The sequence below is a fragment of the Pestalotiopsis fici genome, assembly GCF_000516985.1.
Source record: "Pestalotiopsis fici W106-1 unplaced genomic scaffold PFICI_Scf_4, whole genome shotgun sequence".
Taxonomy (NCBI): Eukaryota; Fungi; Ascomycota; class Sordariomycetes; order Amphisphaeriales; family Sporocadaceae; genus Pestalotiopsis; species Pestalotiopsis fici.
This window is the reverse complement of record NW_006917094.1, coordinates 886,084-902,746: the sequence shown is the minus strand read 5'-3', so window position 1 is coordinate 902,746 and position 16,663 is coordinate 886,084. Positions and strand designations below refer to the sequence as shown.

The 16,663-nt window shown below is 50.5% G+C and overlaps 4 protein-coding genes across 4 annotated transcripts; all 4 read right to left on the bottom strand.

The window, feature by feature from the left end:
• Nucleotides 1-367: 367 nt before the first annotated feature.
• On the bottom strand, nt 368-2,128 carry PFICI_06247 (uncharacterized protein; the record flags this gene model as incomplete). Its single annotated transcript, XM_007834828.1, has 1 exon — nt 368-2,128. One exon carries the CDS (start codon nt 2,126-2,128, stop codon nt 368-370), a length of 1,761 nt encoding a protein of 586 aa, XP_007833019.1.
• Nucleotides 2,129-3,143: 1,015 nt separating this feature from the next.
• On the bottom strand, nt 3,144-5,097 carry PFICI_06246 (uncharacterized protein; the record flags this gene model as incomplete). Its single annotated transcript, XM_007834827.1, has 5 exons — nt 3,144-3,181; nt 3,237-4,590; nt 4,658-4,733; nt 4,970-4,988; nt 5,091-5,097. 5 exons carry the CDS (start codon nt 5,095-5,097, stop codon nt 3,144-3,146), a joined length of 1,494 nt encoding a protein of 497 aa, XP_007833018.1.
• A 4,069-nt stretch (nt 5,098-9,166) lies between these two features.
• PFICI_06245 (uncharacterized protein) lies at nt 9,167-10,145 on the bottom strand (the record flags this gene model as incomplete). Its single annotated transcript, XM_007834826.1, has 3 exons — nt 9,167-9,301; nt 9,379-9,874; nt 10,066-10,145. 3 exons carry the CDS (start codon nt 10,143-10,145, stop codon nt 9,167-9,169), a joined length of 711 nt encoding a protein of 236 aa, XP_007833017.1.
• An 815-nt stretch (nt 10,146-10,960) lies between these two features.
• Nucleotides 10,961-14,094, bottom strand: PFICI_06244 (uncharacterized protein; the record flags this gene model as incomplete). Its single annotated transcript, XM_007834825.1, has 6 exons — nt 10,961-12,283; nt 12,338-12,885; nt 12,943-13,122; nt 13,189-13,470; nt 13,594-13,872; nt 13,971-14,094. The coding sequence occupies 6 exons, from the start codon at nt 14,092-14,094 to the stop codon at nt 10,961-10,963; spliced, it is 2,736 nt and encodes a 911-aa protein (XP_007833016.1).
• Between the last annotated feature and the right edge of the window lie 2,569 nt (nt 14,095-16,663).

The following is a 16,663-nucleotide window of genomic DNA, read 5'->3' as shown; positions in this document are numbered from 1 at the left end:
TATTTATACATGATGTATCCTTTATACCCTGTATTCATGTAGACAAGGACTTGGTTCTCTTTAGTCATCTGCCAACAAGGCATTGTAAGAAACAATCCTTTCGTGCCGTGACATTGGCCATTGTGTCTATACAAAGCACTGCCCGGGAATGAAATTATGCAAAGAAAAAGGCGTATAGTGTCATCGCCCCAATAGAGAAAGAGCATAACCCACTGGTTCTCAATGGTCCATGCTCCGAATCCGTAACGAACCCTATCTTAATCCCCATCTCTAGTGCTATGCAAAAAGAAGATGCAAGAAAAAATAATAATCCGGACGCCGCAATAAAGTCGTTTTCGTGCAGGTTTGACAATTCCATAGGTGTCAATCATGTAGGGCGGCGAAGAGGATGTGCCTCAGTGTTGAGAACGTATTCATCTAGATTGATGACGTCCGGCGATGAGAATATGAGCCAAAAGTATTTAAGCGTCTCAGCCAACCAAAAGCTCTCCATTGAATTGGTCTTGTCGGTCTTGCCCGTCACAGTAACATCGCTGATAGTGGCAAACGCCAATGATGTCTCTGTCGCGTTCTTGATCGATTGAAACATGCGCCAGGCAATCTCCTGATACTCTGCATCACCCGTTATGCGATACATGAGAAATATGCTCTCAATGGCTTCTGGTCTCAAGAGATAGCGGGGGTCAACAGCATCCACGATGCCCTTTTTGAGGGTGTTGGTGCTGTCGCTTTTAACGGCCCATGTTTCCTCGTCCCAATCACACGGCTCGAGACTCGAACACGCGATGAGGTTATACACCTCGGGCATAATTCCGGTGGGCATGGCATCATACATCCAAGCACAACCCTTGGCAATCTTCTCACCATAGGTCACATGCTCGGGTATGTCGAATATTTTCCCGCCTAGCCCGTACATGCCGCCGACAAAGCAGCCGAGATGCTGCGGCTCTGCAGTAAGCCTGGGCTTGTCCGCGTTTGAGTTGACAGACACATCCCCCGTAAAGAGAATATCGTCCTGGTCAGGTAGCATGGGTCGGAACAAGAGATACTCGGTGACTGTGTCCATGGCGGTTCGATACATTTGTTCGTACATGGGTTCTAGACCACCCAGTATGATGAATGTCTTGAGAAGATATTCGTACAGCGAGTCAGCCAGTGCGCCCAAGGTGAAATCCGACTCAATCGTTACATCCTGAGTTCGCATATTCAAAAAAGTCGGCCACATGCCTGGAAGTTTCGTATCGTTTTGCGTGCTTTCCAAGAACCGCGCCACCCTGTCAATGGCATCATAATACTTGTTGTCTCCCGTAAGCTGCGCCAGGCGGGTGAACTCCAACCCAGACGAGGTTACGGACGCTGAAGGGTCATGGGTTCCTGGCTCCAGCTCGCCGTCTTTGGCTTCGTCAAAGTTTAGCCAGAATGGCGGCATGCGATTGGAGGTATCAAAGCCAGCATACAGAAGGTCACCTAGTTCAATGGCCTTCTTCAACAAGGCGGTTTCCTTGCTAAGGTCATATGCGCTCAGCAAGCCGCCCAGGTGTCGAATGGTGGTCTCAAACATGTTGATTGATGTGTCCGCGGTCTCCCAGTCGATGGTACAAGCTGCCTCAACGGCTTGATAAAAGTCGTCCTTGAGATCCATAATCCACATGGTATCAAGCCCATCCACCAGTGTAGCAGCCCACCCACCGAGGGTGTTGATTCCGCCGCCAGACACGGGACGCAACTCGTCGTACATCCAAGCAGAAGCCTTGTAACTGTCCCAGCTCTTTATGAACGCATCCTTGACAGCTGCTCGTCGATCTGCCAGGACAGCCAGCCTCTCCTCGCTTGGCGCCTCGTCGGAAGAAAAGTCGTGCTGCACACTGGGGAGTTTGCGCGGCGAGCCGGTCGGCAACGGCGTGATTTCATCGACGGGGTATGTCTGGACCAACGACGACCAGTCATAGCTGCTCTTGACGTAGCTGAAACCAAAGACAGTATCGGGCTGCTTGGGGATAAAAATGATGAGTATATAAAAGATCAAGAGGGCGCCTAGGGTGGACAAGAGCGGCGTCGGTCGCCTAAACATTTGGCCCAAGGTCGGATGGTTGTTTTGAAGCAACCACCCGACATTTTCGACGAGCATGGATACCGCGGTATTCAAGGTATTCTCCCGCGGCGGGCTGAATTAACAGGCACGGCACGCGGAGTCTAGACTCCGAAACGTGCCAGGCCAGGTCGTCGTCGCTCGCATCACGGCTCGCACGCGCCCGTGTGTCTGGTTTAAGACGCCGGCGGCCCGGGAAAAACTGCGCAGGCGTTGGGATGGAAGACGGGACGACTCCAGTTTGCCAAGGCGATCTGACTTGTTCATAACGCCATCTGTAGGGCCACGGCATAGCGAATTTACCAGGTACATTGGGCAGTTGATGGGGCTTGGAGGGGCCTTGGGGGTTCAACGGCCCCTGGCTTACAGCACGCTAGCGCCCCCGATTCGTCGGCACTCTGTACCTTGTGATTGATTGATTAATCCATCGCAATTTCGCCTGCCATGCAATCCCACATGGAAATTAGAGTTGCTTCATTGACTTTTTACTGACTCGGCATGCCGGGAACTCAATATCCAAGGGACATGCTCTATTGGCATGCTTGTCACAATTGGTCCTTAACTTTGAATCCAGAAATATTTCTGGCTAGCAATCAATTGTGAAGAAACACAGGATGTACGTGTATTTTTATTCTTCGAACTCTCACCCAGCAGAGGAAATGCCAAGATACGGCTGGGCTGGAAGCGGCTGTCACTTTATGGACCACGTTGGAGGATATGGGTCCTGTGAAGACCCAAGCTGTGCATTTCTTAGAACAAATGGCATTGTGATAGAATAAACATGTCCCTCGAGGTACAAAATCCAAAAATCAATTATTGAGTAGCAACTAGATGCTGGGTATATCCTAACCAATGTCAACGCCCATACCCCAGCGCCAAAGCCATTTGATGGCCATTCTGTATGGGTCTATATAGCCTCGGTATCATCCAGTACTATATGTCATGATTTGTTTGTCGAGTTGTTGCTAAACCAAACGCCACTGAAATGCTCATCATTTCTCATTTTCAACGCCATTGCCTATTAATAAATTTGACCAAACCAGAAAACCATCGTTCAAGACAATGGAAAGACCTTGGCGACCGCTTTCCTCCCTATGAGGAGTCAGTGGTCGATACTCAAATAAAGTGAGAATATCAGGGTGCTTACATGGAGGCTTGCCATCGTCGCTGTTGTCATCTAAATGACCGGCAAGATCTTGCATGCGTTGACGCGTCGTGGCAGGGTCTTTGGATCTCTCCGCCAGCTCGATATCGACTGGCTCAGGTTGTGTTGGTGAGGATGGCAGGCTGCGAATGTGCTTCTTTACCGTGCTGCCCCACGAGTCTAATCTAGGGTGAGATTTTTTGGAGTTTGCGCTCGTAATAATCCTAGGCCTCAAGCGTCGTGTTGCCCGTTCTCGTCTCACCATGCCATTCGTAATAGGGGGTGCGTACCCCTTTGGCAACATGGATTTTTTGCAAATGGGGCAAAGTGAACTGACTTCACCAAGAAACTCGTCTATACATTCGGGATGGAAGATGTGCCCGCACGGGAGCTCGCGGATGATGGTAACCTTGGACTCGTAGTAGTCCAGGCAGATGTGGCATGAAGGCTGATATTCGGGGGGTGGTATAGCTGTTCCAGTAGCCGGTATACTGTTTTCAAAGACTACAGGCACATCCTTGTGGTCCTTATGCGATGGTGAGCCTGATCTGTCGACGGATGTTGCCGGCGGATCATAGTTGTATGTGAAAAGCGGAAAATCGAGAATGTGTTCAGGAGGCACCGTGACACGCTTGATACCCAGACCTTCCAGGTCGATATCACCCCGCATGACACGACGCCGCAACACTGCTCGACGACGATTTTGTATGCAGTGCATCAAGAGCGACGTTCCTCCCGTGATGAAGACTAAAAGTCCAATAATGATAAGTACCCATTGCCACATGGGTAGTGTAGCCGAGTCAAATTCCACGTGCAGCTGTGTCCAGATTCGAACATAATCGGCTGAATTTGGATGGTACAACTCTGATATGTTGGCACCATATGGTACTTGGGTCAAATTTCCAGAATACAGGCTGAGTTCGTGCATCATTTCTTGCCCGCTGGCACCAGGAATGACGTAGATTGGGTACTTGTACTTGGACATCCAGGAGTTGCTATCGTCGTCGTCCAGGTCCCAAGTCGCATCATCTGATGCCGGCGGTTGCGAAGTATCGCCATTTGGTAGGTAAAAGAGGAAAGCTCTCAACTGGTCGGCTCGCGTCGAAGCTAACAGGGCTTTTGTACAGTTGGCATCGATCCATGGAGCCAAAGCCACAAGATTGTAGGAAGTTGGTGGCAGATTTGATTGCCTCGTCGCGTTGTAAGGGATATACGCATTTGCTCTCTTGGAGCACTCATCGTCGGGGTCTATGTCTGGAACATAGAGCAAGCCCTGGATGGTCCCATCACTGGGCGCATAGTTGGTCGATAACGTGGTGATGTTATCTTTGATAGTTTCCGAGTAAGCTATGTCACTCTGGTATGAAGGAGTCAGTGAAAATTGAAACATGGCATATAAGTCTTGGCAGATGATTGATACTCACGGAAAGCGACGTGATGTTCTTGAGAATGGTGCTGGCGCCTTGGTTTTGACCGATCCAAGGATTGCTGAACAAAAGCCTAAAGATGCATTAGGGCGTGTTCCAAGCTTCTGGATGCATGCCAAGCCAAAGGATGATGGGAAAACGGCGACAGATTTGCAAGTGAGGTGATGGGAAAAAATCAGAGCGCGCGCAACGAAATGATATGAGAAATCAACATGTGGACGCGTAACAGAGCAATGTATTTGGGGGACGCCAGTGGTTGGTGCTTGCAGGGACAGTGTCGCATCTCGCACCACGAATGAAGGGACACACAGTGGGGGGGGCTTTGAATCTGGTTACGCCCACAAAAGTGATGAAGGTGATGATAAATATTTCGACCAAACAAGAGGTTGTATTGAAGCGCAATTGAACCTTGTGTCCAGAATATACTTACACGACATTCCGAATCTGGGTGAGTGCTGTAAGACGTCAGCTTGAGGATCGCCAAGACACCAGCATTGGCGCCAAGATATGCCAGTCGAACGGGTTTTGGAACCCTTTTTTTTCGCGGGGGAAAAAAACAGAGACTCGGGACGACTAAAGCAAGGCCAAGACCAAAGCCAAGACAACGGGAATATTTTTAACATACACATGCTCGGTGATCACAGTTCCATCGTTTTCCAGCTCCGACTGTGCAAGACAGACATTGCCAGAAAGTATACAATGTCGAAGGACCGACCAGCGTGCCCTCTCTCGGAAGAGCGCTCGCTAGTGGGAGATTTGAGGTCAGGTTACGCTGAGGAAGGATGTGATTGAGAAGAGAAGTTGAGCGACCGAATTGCCCAGTAGTAGTAGTAGTAATAATCGAAATTGTTACTACCACCACCACCAACACCAGCAGCAGACGGGAGGCGAGGGTCCTTTGCCTGGAAAAGGTTCGAGAACCTTTCTTTAGAAGTGGTACCAGACTGACCAAGATGACGGGGTGTGTCTCTTTGGGGGGGTCCTCTGTGTTCTGGCTGGCGTCTGATTGTGCATGCCAAGAGAAAAGAAGAGAGATGGAGAGGACTGGGCGACGGGGGGATCAAATGAGGACATTCTCCTGCCGGGTCCCTTGCCTGGGATGAGCCAGGTCCCCAAAGTCCTCCTACATCCTCTTTTGGCCGGGCTGTCGTCTTAAGCTGGGGGGGCAAGGCGGGTACGGGATACGTACATTGATACCTACTGGGCTTTGGCTTGTCTTTTGCGCTGGCCCCAGTACCCGATTTGATGACCATGTGGATGGGGTCCGACCTACGACATAGACTACGCGGTGTACCTACTACATGTAAATCTACCTGGAGTATTGAGGCTCAGGAGGTACTCGGTTCAGCGTGTCATGCACGCGAGGATCGAGAGGATAGAAAAGAAGAAACCACAAAGCAGGAAAACAGGGGTTCATCATCCACTACTGCTGGTGCGCAAGCAACATGAGAGAGCGAGCTGCAATGGCTTTTTGCAAACAGAAAGCACACGACTCGTAGCCATCGACTGGTGGGCAAATCACCCCCCAAAGACGCCCCTTCTGAAAGGCTCGCTGGCCGGCCCATTGGTGTGTTGGGATCCAGGCACTGCGTGGGCGATCCCCCAGGGCCAACCGAAGCGGATTAGCTGCGAAGAGTTGTTCAGCGCGCCGGTGTCGCCTAACGCTGGCCAAGTGACGAGTTATCTGGCGCTAAGCGACAGCTGACCAATCAAGAATTTCTTCTCTTTGCCCGACCCACACATCAAGCCTATCCAAGCCTACCGCACAAAGCTTGAGAAAGCTTGTTTCCACGGTAGGTACAGGGTAGACAGGGTCCGGATGCACCGTGGGCCGTTGATTTAAGTTGAATGAGTGAATCGATTTTCATCCACTTCTCTCTCCCCTTGCTCTTGCGTCGTCGTGTCCATCTACACTATTGATGGGCAGGAAAGGGAATACAGGAAGAAAGCTGCATCTGTCTCTTTCCAAAGTTTAACTTTTATTAATCGAATAGACATCTGGAAGGGGGAGGAAAGAAAGCAAGAACCTGTCCGAAGGAGCATCGCAACACTCGCGTGTGAAACGCGCTCCATTTCTCTCTAACACTTAGCGCTTCTCACCTGAGGGCTTCTTTGTTCGAGAGTACAATCGGATGACATTTACAGCCACGGTACTAAATCAGTTGCCCCCTAGCTCACATTTGCTGTTGATGACAAAAGAAGTCATCAGCGCAATTATTTGGTCAATATAATTTGGGAATTCCATGCAGCCGAGTCAGTGCCCTTGATGGAATTTGCAGCAGCTGGACTCCGACCCGCCCACTCTCTTGCTTAATGGGCGCAATGCATCCAGGAATCCCGGCGAGAACCGGATACGGGCAGCGTACCCAAGCAATCACCCGGTATATCTGCCAGGCATGAGGAAAGGAACACGATCCGATTGACTGCCTCAAACTTTGGTATTTTCTCAACCCTACTTCTATATACGTACATCACTTTGTGTAACATGCCGTCGAGATCCGTGATACGCGTCTCTATTTCGCGCCGCTGATACCACGGCGCACGTCCGGTACTTCTGGTCAACATGTTGGCCTTCTCCCATGTCTAACAAAGTATGCGCGTGTTTGAACGAGAGTCTATATCAAATCACCGAGGGCATGGCGTCATTTCCATATTCTTTGACTGAGGGGGTCCCTAGGAGAGTGTCGGTCATCCATGAGAAGATTGCGGCAGTTGTGACAAGCGACTCAGTAGTACTCTTCCTACCGCGTCCCGGGTATCGGCTGCATACCTGGCAAGTCGACATGGGGGCGTTGCTGTACGGATACATACTCGTGTTGGGGGCAGCCTGGTCTTATTTCTCTTGTGCATTTCCATGGAAGCATATGGTATTTACTTGGTGATCTCAATCATATGCGCCTTGGCCGGTTAGCTGGTGACTGATGTAATGCTGCCGATACGACGAGATATATAAGAGGAAATTGTCCATGCCGCGAGCCATCACTCCTCTAGTGTCAATATTCTCATGCAAAGGCTCTTAGGGTTCATTTCTCATTGACCCGTGGCAGTACTCCACGTCAAGAATGGAGGCAGCTGTCACGAGGACATGGCTAGGTCTTTGATAACCCTGGTCCCCTGACCTGGAGCCGGGCCCATCACTCCGCACTCAGAGAGGCTGACACGATGCTACGACGGGAGGTAGAAAGAAGCCATCGTGGTTGTCAAGATGCTCCACGATTGCACCAAATCGTGGCATTATATCTCTGATGACATCTCGCAAGGAGACTCGCACATGAGTTGATTTTTGCACTCATCTCCACAGCTGCTTCACGTATTCAGGGCGTATAAAGATATCCAAATGTTCAGAAAGGCTTGGAGTCTATAGGATAGTGATTACACAGAGTGTTTGACCTGACAGGTTTCTCCAGGGGTGGACCGCGCCAACATCTGCCGCTTACTTGTGCTGATTTTGACAACATCCACACAGCATGTCCCCCCGCTTATTTGGTCGGCTGTGTACCATGCTAGACCTATGGAAAGTATTTTGGACCGACGAGACGATTTTTCTCTCCTCTCATGACTCTTGTCGTAGAGACAAATGGAGTCGTGTTTTTCCGTGTTGTGATTTCTAATCTTTGTTACTTTGAAACAAATATTCGCAAAATGTCAGCAAGAGCAGTTTTTCAACGTTGAGCCAAAATGAAAGCGATTCTCGAGTGTCGAATCACTGCCACCAACTTGATATGGTAGGCCGAAAAGCTGATATCTAGTCATTTGTGCAAAGGGGCAAATAAGAAAGGCCCATCATCGTATTCGCTCTGATTATGACCAATCACGAGCAAGGCTCCGGGTTATTACACCGACGAACATGATATTTCTCTGGCATAGTCTGTATAATCTCACGTTGTATCATCATTCGCCAAGGTCGCTGATATTTGCAAATCTGCCAATCATAAATTCTAATAGATCAACACCATGTTTCTGTACTATGCCATGCTTTAATAACCACCATTATGTTGATTATAGTTTGGTTGGATATCACCGCCCATCGCAGTCATTTTACGAGTTGAAACTCATGTCACCACAAGTATAAAGAATCCAAGGAAAATAATTCAGCTACCTGCAAATATAGCTAATATCCCATTACCTTCCTGGGTCTCTAGCAAGAAGCAATTAATTTTCCTCTTCTTACTTATTTTAATTTACTACTTTACGGATGATAAATAACCACCAGTTGTTTCTTCTTCTTTTCTTTTCCTTTTTAATCAAAAAAAGGGGAATACACTGCGACCGTGATAGCAAATCTGCCTGCATCAGACATTTTACACTACGAGTGGAAATCTTCTAGGAGCAATTCTCCTGGTGAGATGAAAAAGTTTTTGAAAAAGTTTTCCGATTTGCTTTCATTTTCAGGTAATTGAGATATATGAATTTTGTGTCCGACCGGTTTAAAATACCCCCAAAGACTTGGCTACGTACGAAGAGCTCAAGGACATAGAGGATACCTAGATGATTGAACGGAAGGAATTATCCAGAAGTGGGCGTCTCATCAATAGCATCGTTGCTCCTCACACAGCCACTCTTGGAGGTAATGGCCTGGGGACAGGCCACCTGCTTGAACGTGACACTGGGGTTATCAGCGCCCTTGAACCAGTCGAATCGCTATAATGCTGTCCGTTAGTTTCTTGTGAATGCCACTAGAGAAATATGAGTAGACGCGGGGGTTTGCAAGTACATACCCAGTAACAACCCGCCTTGAGCTTCTCCGGGAACGAATCGCAATCAGACCGGGACGAGACACCACCATACTGCTGTCCCCAACCCTGGGGCGGCGCTCCGTACTGATTGGTACAGGCATTGAACAGGCCGACGCCGCCGCCGGGCATGGCAATGTCAAAGTGGTTCTGGCCGAGGTCGCCGCCCGTGTTGCTGGCCTGGACCACCATCTTCTGGCCGGCGACGGGCCCGCTCGTAAACGTCAGCTCGTAGCAGGCGCAGCACCACGTCTGCTCGTTGGAGCCCGCCAGCTTGACCGCCGCCCAGCCGTACGCCACCGTGTCGTTGACGGCCCAGGGGCTCTGGTTCGAGCACATGTACGCCGACCCGCCGCTGTCGCACCCGCTCTTGGTGTCCGAGGAGCCCAGCGGGTTGTCCGACTTGTCGCACGTTTGGATGTATTTGCCGCTGTTGGTCTTCATGCCCCAGCCACATGACGGTTTGCAACAATCCCAGTACCTTTTGTCAGTCGGGCCCACGTTAGCTTTCTTGTTTTATTCTCATTCTTGGCAACTTCTAGAGTTTGCTCGGATATGAAGGCTATGGAGGTGGATGATGAGTTGGTAGAGAAGAGATTGAATCAAAGATTGGGATAAGTCTCAACCGATAGTATGGTCGGAATGATCATATCAATTGACCTGAATACTCACCGTGTTGTTTGACCAGAGCCCGACGCCCCTTGGGCGCTGGCGTAGCTGGCCAGAAGCGAAAGAATGACAAGTGCCTGCATGATGAGCTAGATATACACAATGATTCTAGAATGACTTGCAAGAGTGTGAGAATGACATACAGAAGCACGTTGTCTATGTTCACCTTCCCAAAGTCATTATAAGTGCTCGCCGTCCTGGCAAAGACACCGACATCCGTCATGGGGCCGTAGTGCTGGGAAACAGCCTACCACTGCCACTGCCACAATGATTATGATTATATTAATGTCAATCTGGTGCCGTGCGTCATTAGCAGGGCCAAGTATGCTTCGAGAAAGACTTGTCGAGCCAAGCGACCGAAATCCGGCTTGGCAAAATAAGAGCTGTCATCTGGTAAAAAGGCGATCTTGAACTCAACCGACGGAATCATGGTCCCGTGAGGATAATGTCCAAAGACGGTATAGCATCACCATCCGTACCAGGCGGACATGGAATTGAAGCCCGGCCTGCCGAAATGGAATACAATAGAGAATAGACCACGCAGAGTCTTTTGTGTGTCTAAATGAGTGTGCCCATATGCAAATAGCAAATGAGTGCTAATCCTTCTATTTTCTTTTTCTCAAGACATGAATCCGCCTTTAGCTCTACGATGGTCGATGGATTGACTTGGGCATATTCTTATGCAGTATCACTAAACCTTTGATTGTAACCAGTTAAATCCTCAGTCTACACTGTATAACCGCTTAATCGTGAACATGTATTTATCATGGTCAAATATCGTCAACTTCACTAGTGGCTCTTCAATGGAGTCTTATTAAGCGATGGCCCCGATGGACGAGTCAGTCACCTAATCTGAAATCTATAGTCGTGGATATCACAATTGATTGCGCAACTTCCCCTAGAAGCCCCAGCCACCACCGCCGCGGCGTTCTCCACCATCGCGACGGTCACCACCGCCCATGAAGCGGCCGGCCATATCGAGAGCTCCATCCACAAATTCGCCTGCGCCGTCATCGCGGCGCTCGTCATCACGACGACCACCGCCAAAGCCACCGCCGAAACCCTCCTCGCGGCGACCACCAAAGTCGTCGTCGCGACGACCGCCACCGAATCCTTCCTCACGGCGGCCACCAAAGTCGTCATCACGACGACCACCGAAATCATCATCACGGCGGCCACCTCCGTAACCGCCGCCAAAGCCTTCCTCGCGGCGGCCACCAAAGTCGTCGTCGCGGCGACCGCCTCCGAAGCCTCCACCGAAGCCCTCTTCACGGCGTTCACCGCCGCCAAAGTCGTCACGACCGCCCTCGTCACGTCGGCCACCGCCCCAAGAGCTTTCCTCTCGCTGTTCGTATGTGTTTCCGTTGTCTTCCCATCGGCGCTCAGTGCGCTGCTCATAGCCGCCGCCGTGGCTAGGACGAGTCTCGGTGCGCTCCTCGTAGCCGTGGCTACTTGTGTTACCTCGGCGGTCTTCGTTTTGCTCATACCGCATGTAGCTCTCGGATTCACCACCGCCAGAGTACTCGGTTCGGGAGACTTCGGCTTGGCCGTAGCGGTTGCCAGAGTGTCCGTATTCTGTGCGAGACTCAGTGTAGGAGTTGTCATCCTCGCGACGGCTGGAGAAGGACTCCTCTTCGTCCTTCTTGAAGCCTCCGAGGAAAGATCCTCCAACCTTGCTTAGGAGGCCACCTAGACCACCCTCGCTTGACTCGTCTTGACGACGGCCAGACGATCCAGAGCCGCTAGTCGGCAGCGAGATGCCGGTCTGGGACTCAACGGCGTCGGAAATGCCACCCGTAATGCCACCGACGATAGCGTCAGCGGCAGCGCCGGCAATGCGGTCCTCAAAGGTTCCGCCCTCGGCAAAGTTCTTGTGCATGCCAAGAGGCTTGCCACAACCATGACCAGTATCGTGAACACCCTCCTTGTGGTTCTCACCGTTCTGGACACCCTCGCGTGACAACTTGCGACGGAACTCATCCTTTTCGGAGTCATCCTTCTGGTTCCACCAGTCCTCAACAGAGCGGATCATGATCTCTCTGCAGTCCTTGGCGCCATCCTCACCCTGGTCACGCTGAGCGGGGTGGTGCATGACACCAGTGATGATGCGGTTCATCAGACGATCAACGTCGACGCTCTCATCATCCCAAGCCTCCATCAACTGCGGAACAACCCACCCAACCACCTTGCTGGCAGTCTTGCCAGCAGCCTCATTGAGGATCTATAAAAGGAAATTAGTTTCCTGTGTTCGGAACTGATTGCATGAAAAGCTTACGTTGGAGAAGTGGTCCTTGGACAACATGGAGTGGGTAGGGTCAGAGCAGTTGTCGTCGTTGAAGACAATGTGCTGCTCATTTTCACTGCTGGCAATGATCTCGGCAGAGCCAGTTCGCAGCTCGTTCTTGATCTGCTGGAGGACGGGGACGACCATGGGTGCCATGATGGAGAAGACCCAGACAGACATTTGCTCCTCGAGGTTCTCAATGAGCTTGGGCAGGACGGGAATCTTCTCAATAGCCTCGCTGATGCTCTTCAGAAGCTCATCGTGGAACTCAATGGCAGGCATTATCTGCTTGAAGATGTTCTGAACGTAAACAGTGAACTCTTCCGGGTCACGAGGCGAGACCGAGACGTTCTCCATCTGCGAGTTGTTTGCGTTTTCCTGGATCTCTTGCATCTGCTGCTTCTTGTCGCCGGAGCCGCCAATGAGACCGTCAGGGATCTTGTCCAACAGGTCTGCAATGTAGCTAGTGTCGTTCTTGGAGTTGTTGGTCAAGGTACCCTCAAGCTCATCAATTTCATTCTGCGTCAGCTTGTCGGAGACTGACTCTCATGTTAGCATGGCATCCAAAGGCGACATCCCCAGCTAGGGAAACGTACCTTCTCCAGTCACAGAATGCAAGAAATCGACACCGCCAAAAGTACCGGTGATACAGGGGTAGACTTCGTGGCGGACGCCTTCAATGCGCATCTTGGTGTCACGACCAACGTGAGGGAAGACATCGCGCTCACCCAACTCGATAAGAGCCAGCTCGGTGTAGTTACTGTGGGCAAGGAAATCTACGGTTTGTCAATCAATACGTGTCCTTGCAAGTAGTCGAACGGGGTTCATGGTGCATATCTCACCTTCGCATGCGTGGAGACCAGTTCCCATGAGTCTCAGAGCCTCGTAGAAGTCATCCTTGTTTCGGTTCTGGTTGTATGAACGTCCGAGCTCAATGCAACGGCCAAAGAGCTTTCTGATATGCAAGGCAGTAGTCATGATGTTGACATCCTCGTTTGCGATGTAGTTCTTGAGGCCGGTCCGCTCATCGACGGCAAGTTCAACCTCCTCGTCGATGGGTCCACGGAGTCGTTTGTCATAGTCGCGAGCATCAACTCCAGGGGCAGGGTATCCCTTGGGGTTATCTGGAAGATGTGGTTAGCCGAGTTCCTCTTGAGAGACTGCCGCCGGCAGAGTAATGGCTCATTCAGATTGGGGCGCCTGGTATAGGATTGAACAGGAGGATATCTAGAAGGAAGATTGCTTACCAATGTGGTCCTCGGGACGGTAAGTGCCCAGGCGATCTGCAGTGACTTCGAATTCCTTGGAGCCGTAGCCAAAGGTCAAGAAACCGAGAACGCAGAGCAAAAGGCGAATGGCCTCGGCCGAGACAGACTTGACCGTTCCCACATCGATAGCCTGCGAGTAGTCACGGAGCCAGTTTCCAAAGTAGACACGGGAGACAGCAAGCTTGTCAAACTTCTTGCCGCCGGCGGCACGGGCCAGAAGAAGAGTGAGCAGAGTATCCTCGATATCGCCATGGCGCCCTGTAAAGCAGATAGTTGTTAGAAAAAAGCGAAGAACCAATTGGGAGGTAATTTGTCGCTGCCAAGATGCCAAAGGGCAATGAATCGAGTAAACTTACAGTTCTGGCCCTCAACCTTGGAGATAGAGGCGATGTTGCCAGCACCAAACGCCAGGGCTGGTCTGGCATAGACCAGCAAGACTACCAGCGCCAACAGGGCGGGGTAGGGCTTCAAAGTAAACATCCTGGCCAGCTCAAGATGCTTTTCGAATGGTATAAAAGTAGGTGTGGATTCGCAAAGATGGTGTTTACATGAAAAGGGAGAACGAGAGACGCCAGGGAAGAAGACTCGGGTTCATATGGGGGAAGAAGAAGAAGGGAAATCCAGAAATCCAGGGGAGCAGAGAAAATGTGACGTGTTTGGAGGGGCAGCATTGAAAGCTCTCCCCGTCGAACGAGGGGATCGTCTTGATTCAGAACTGCCAAGACCGCGATGTGCAAGCTCCGTTGATTTTATTGGATCGCCGCCGACTTACACAGCTGAGGTGGAGGAGCGAATGTGAAACGCTCTGAGCCGTCGGCCGGTAGTCTGTTCTGGCCTGACAGGGGGGGCTAGGTAAGGTAGCACAGGCAAGATTCAAGAGGCTGCAGCACTTGAGTTCCTCTTCCCATACAACGGCCAACGAACAGGGTATTTTTCTTTTCAGTGTGGGCGATCGGAGGCCATCCATCACCTGTATGCACGTCGTAGTAGTGTAGGTATGTGTTGGAAAGCTGAGATGCCTTGTCATGGAACAGACAGCATCAACAAGCTCTTGCCAAGACCAACTACGTACCCACCATTTACGTACTCGACACGCCCAACTTGCCTGATGTCTCTTTGGCTGAGGCGCGTGTAGTCTCTACTGTATTCTCATGGGCATGTACCGCAGCTACAGTACATTGGTTGGTCAACGTACTACATGACATTCTTATCACTTGCCCGCGCTTCAGCCAGCCCGCGGGCACAGTAGCATTGATACGCGTAGAATGAGAACAAACCTTGGACCGACTTCTCACGGCTAGACTATCTACCTTAGCTGGACCCTGACAAGAGCTATGCGCCCGCCAAGAACATCTAACCTTAGCATGAGCCAACTAGTCAAGCTCTCGAGGGGGCGGTGTTTTGTTTCCCATCGTCCATCAGAAAACGGTGAAGAGAATCGCGAGCGGCTCCGCACGTGGCATTGCCATCATGTTTGATTCTGTGCGAGGCTACAGATGCCACCGACTGTGCTGGAGACATGGAGAGATGGAGACTCACGACTACTGTGTACCACTACGCGGTCTGGCCCAAGCAAGCGCAGATTTCCTGTTGCCATTTCTCAAAGGCGACCCCGCACCATGATGCTATTAGTATCCATCACCTCTAGTGTATTTGACCTCTGCAGCCTCGTGCTAATACCCATCCCTGTCGCGCCATGACTTTCATTGCACTTTGTCTGAATACCTGATCTCTCCTGACGCGTCAGAGCTTTCTGCCACCTTTTTCTCGGCGTAGCCATCTCTTTACCCGATATCTTCAAATCTTCAAATCCATCAATAGATAAGATATATCGAGCAACTGTTGACAAAATATACTTGATGATGTCAAAGATGTAACATGTTTCAATGTCTCCATATCGCGTAGGTAGGCATCGGATTGTTGTTGTTGTGACGACAAAACACCACCTTTAGGGGCAGGCAGTCATGTTGATATAGCCGATCCACGAAACGCAATTATTGATGCACGACGAATACATGCTGCTCGAATTTCGTACCCGACCATCACTTGATCTAAAAACCTACACAACATGCCGCAAGATTAAAGAAGATGGGATATTTAGGGATTGAGACCATTTCGAGTAGTTGCATGTTGGGCCGTGCAAGAATCAAGACTGTGAACAGTCGAGCGGACTCACAATAAATGCATAGTTTGAGCAAATTTGTGGTATCATAGAGACGAGTAGTTATCGCGAAGTAAGATGGAACGTGGTTTTAGTTGTCGACCAGTATAGCATTTCTACCTGTAGCAGAAAAAGTTCATCCATGCATGCAATCTCTAGAGGCGGTGTGTAGTTGGTGATGTCGGATTGGTAGAGCTCAATATAGATGGGATCTATCAGGTGTGGCATATATAACTACTCTCAAATGATGGCAGGATGATAGTTTGGAACCCGCCAAAAGGCCATGGCCGTCGTCCGCTTCAGGCAAGACGAGGGGTCAACAGAGGCAACAAGGCCCGTTGGCGCTGAACGAAGATGGAAGGGTGATGCGACTCATACAATAACAGAATCATAATGCTAATACAAGTGCGTGGAGAGGAGCCGTTGTGAGGGATCAAGGGCTGACGACTGCATCGAAATAAGGTAGATCAGGTAGGGATTGCATCGTGGGAGTTGGAATCATTACTACAAGGTAGAGAGCCTAAGAAACTTTTGGAGAGTTCCGCAGAAGAATGGCGATGCAACAGCATGAGTTGACACTTGCTATACGAAGTATATTTGTGCTGTCGCACGAGACCTGTAAACATCGAGGCAAAAGGGCAGCAGCGAAGCTCTTGTTAGCATGTCAGACAGCACCTCACAAGTAAAATGACAGAGGCGAGGCCTCAAGACACGAGGGCCTTCTTGGAACCCAGCCGGCGTGACCCAGCGTAACAATAAAGAGAAGAATCAGGGCAATTTAGTGATGCAGTACGGAGGGTACTGCCCAGGTGTAGGTAAAGAAAATCATGACGAGGCTTTAGGCCATGAATTCAGCCAACGGGCTCAGAGGATTTCCAATGCCCACAC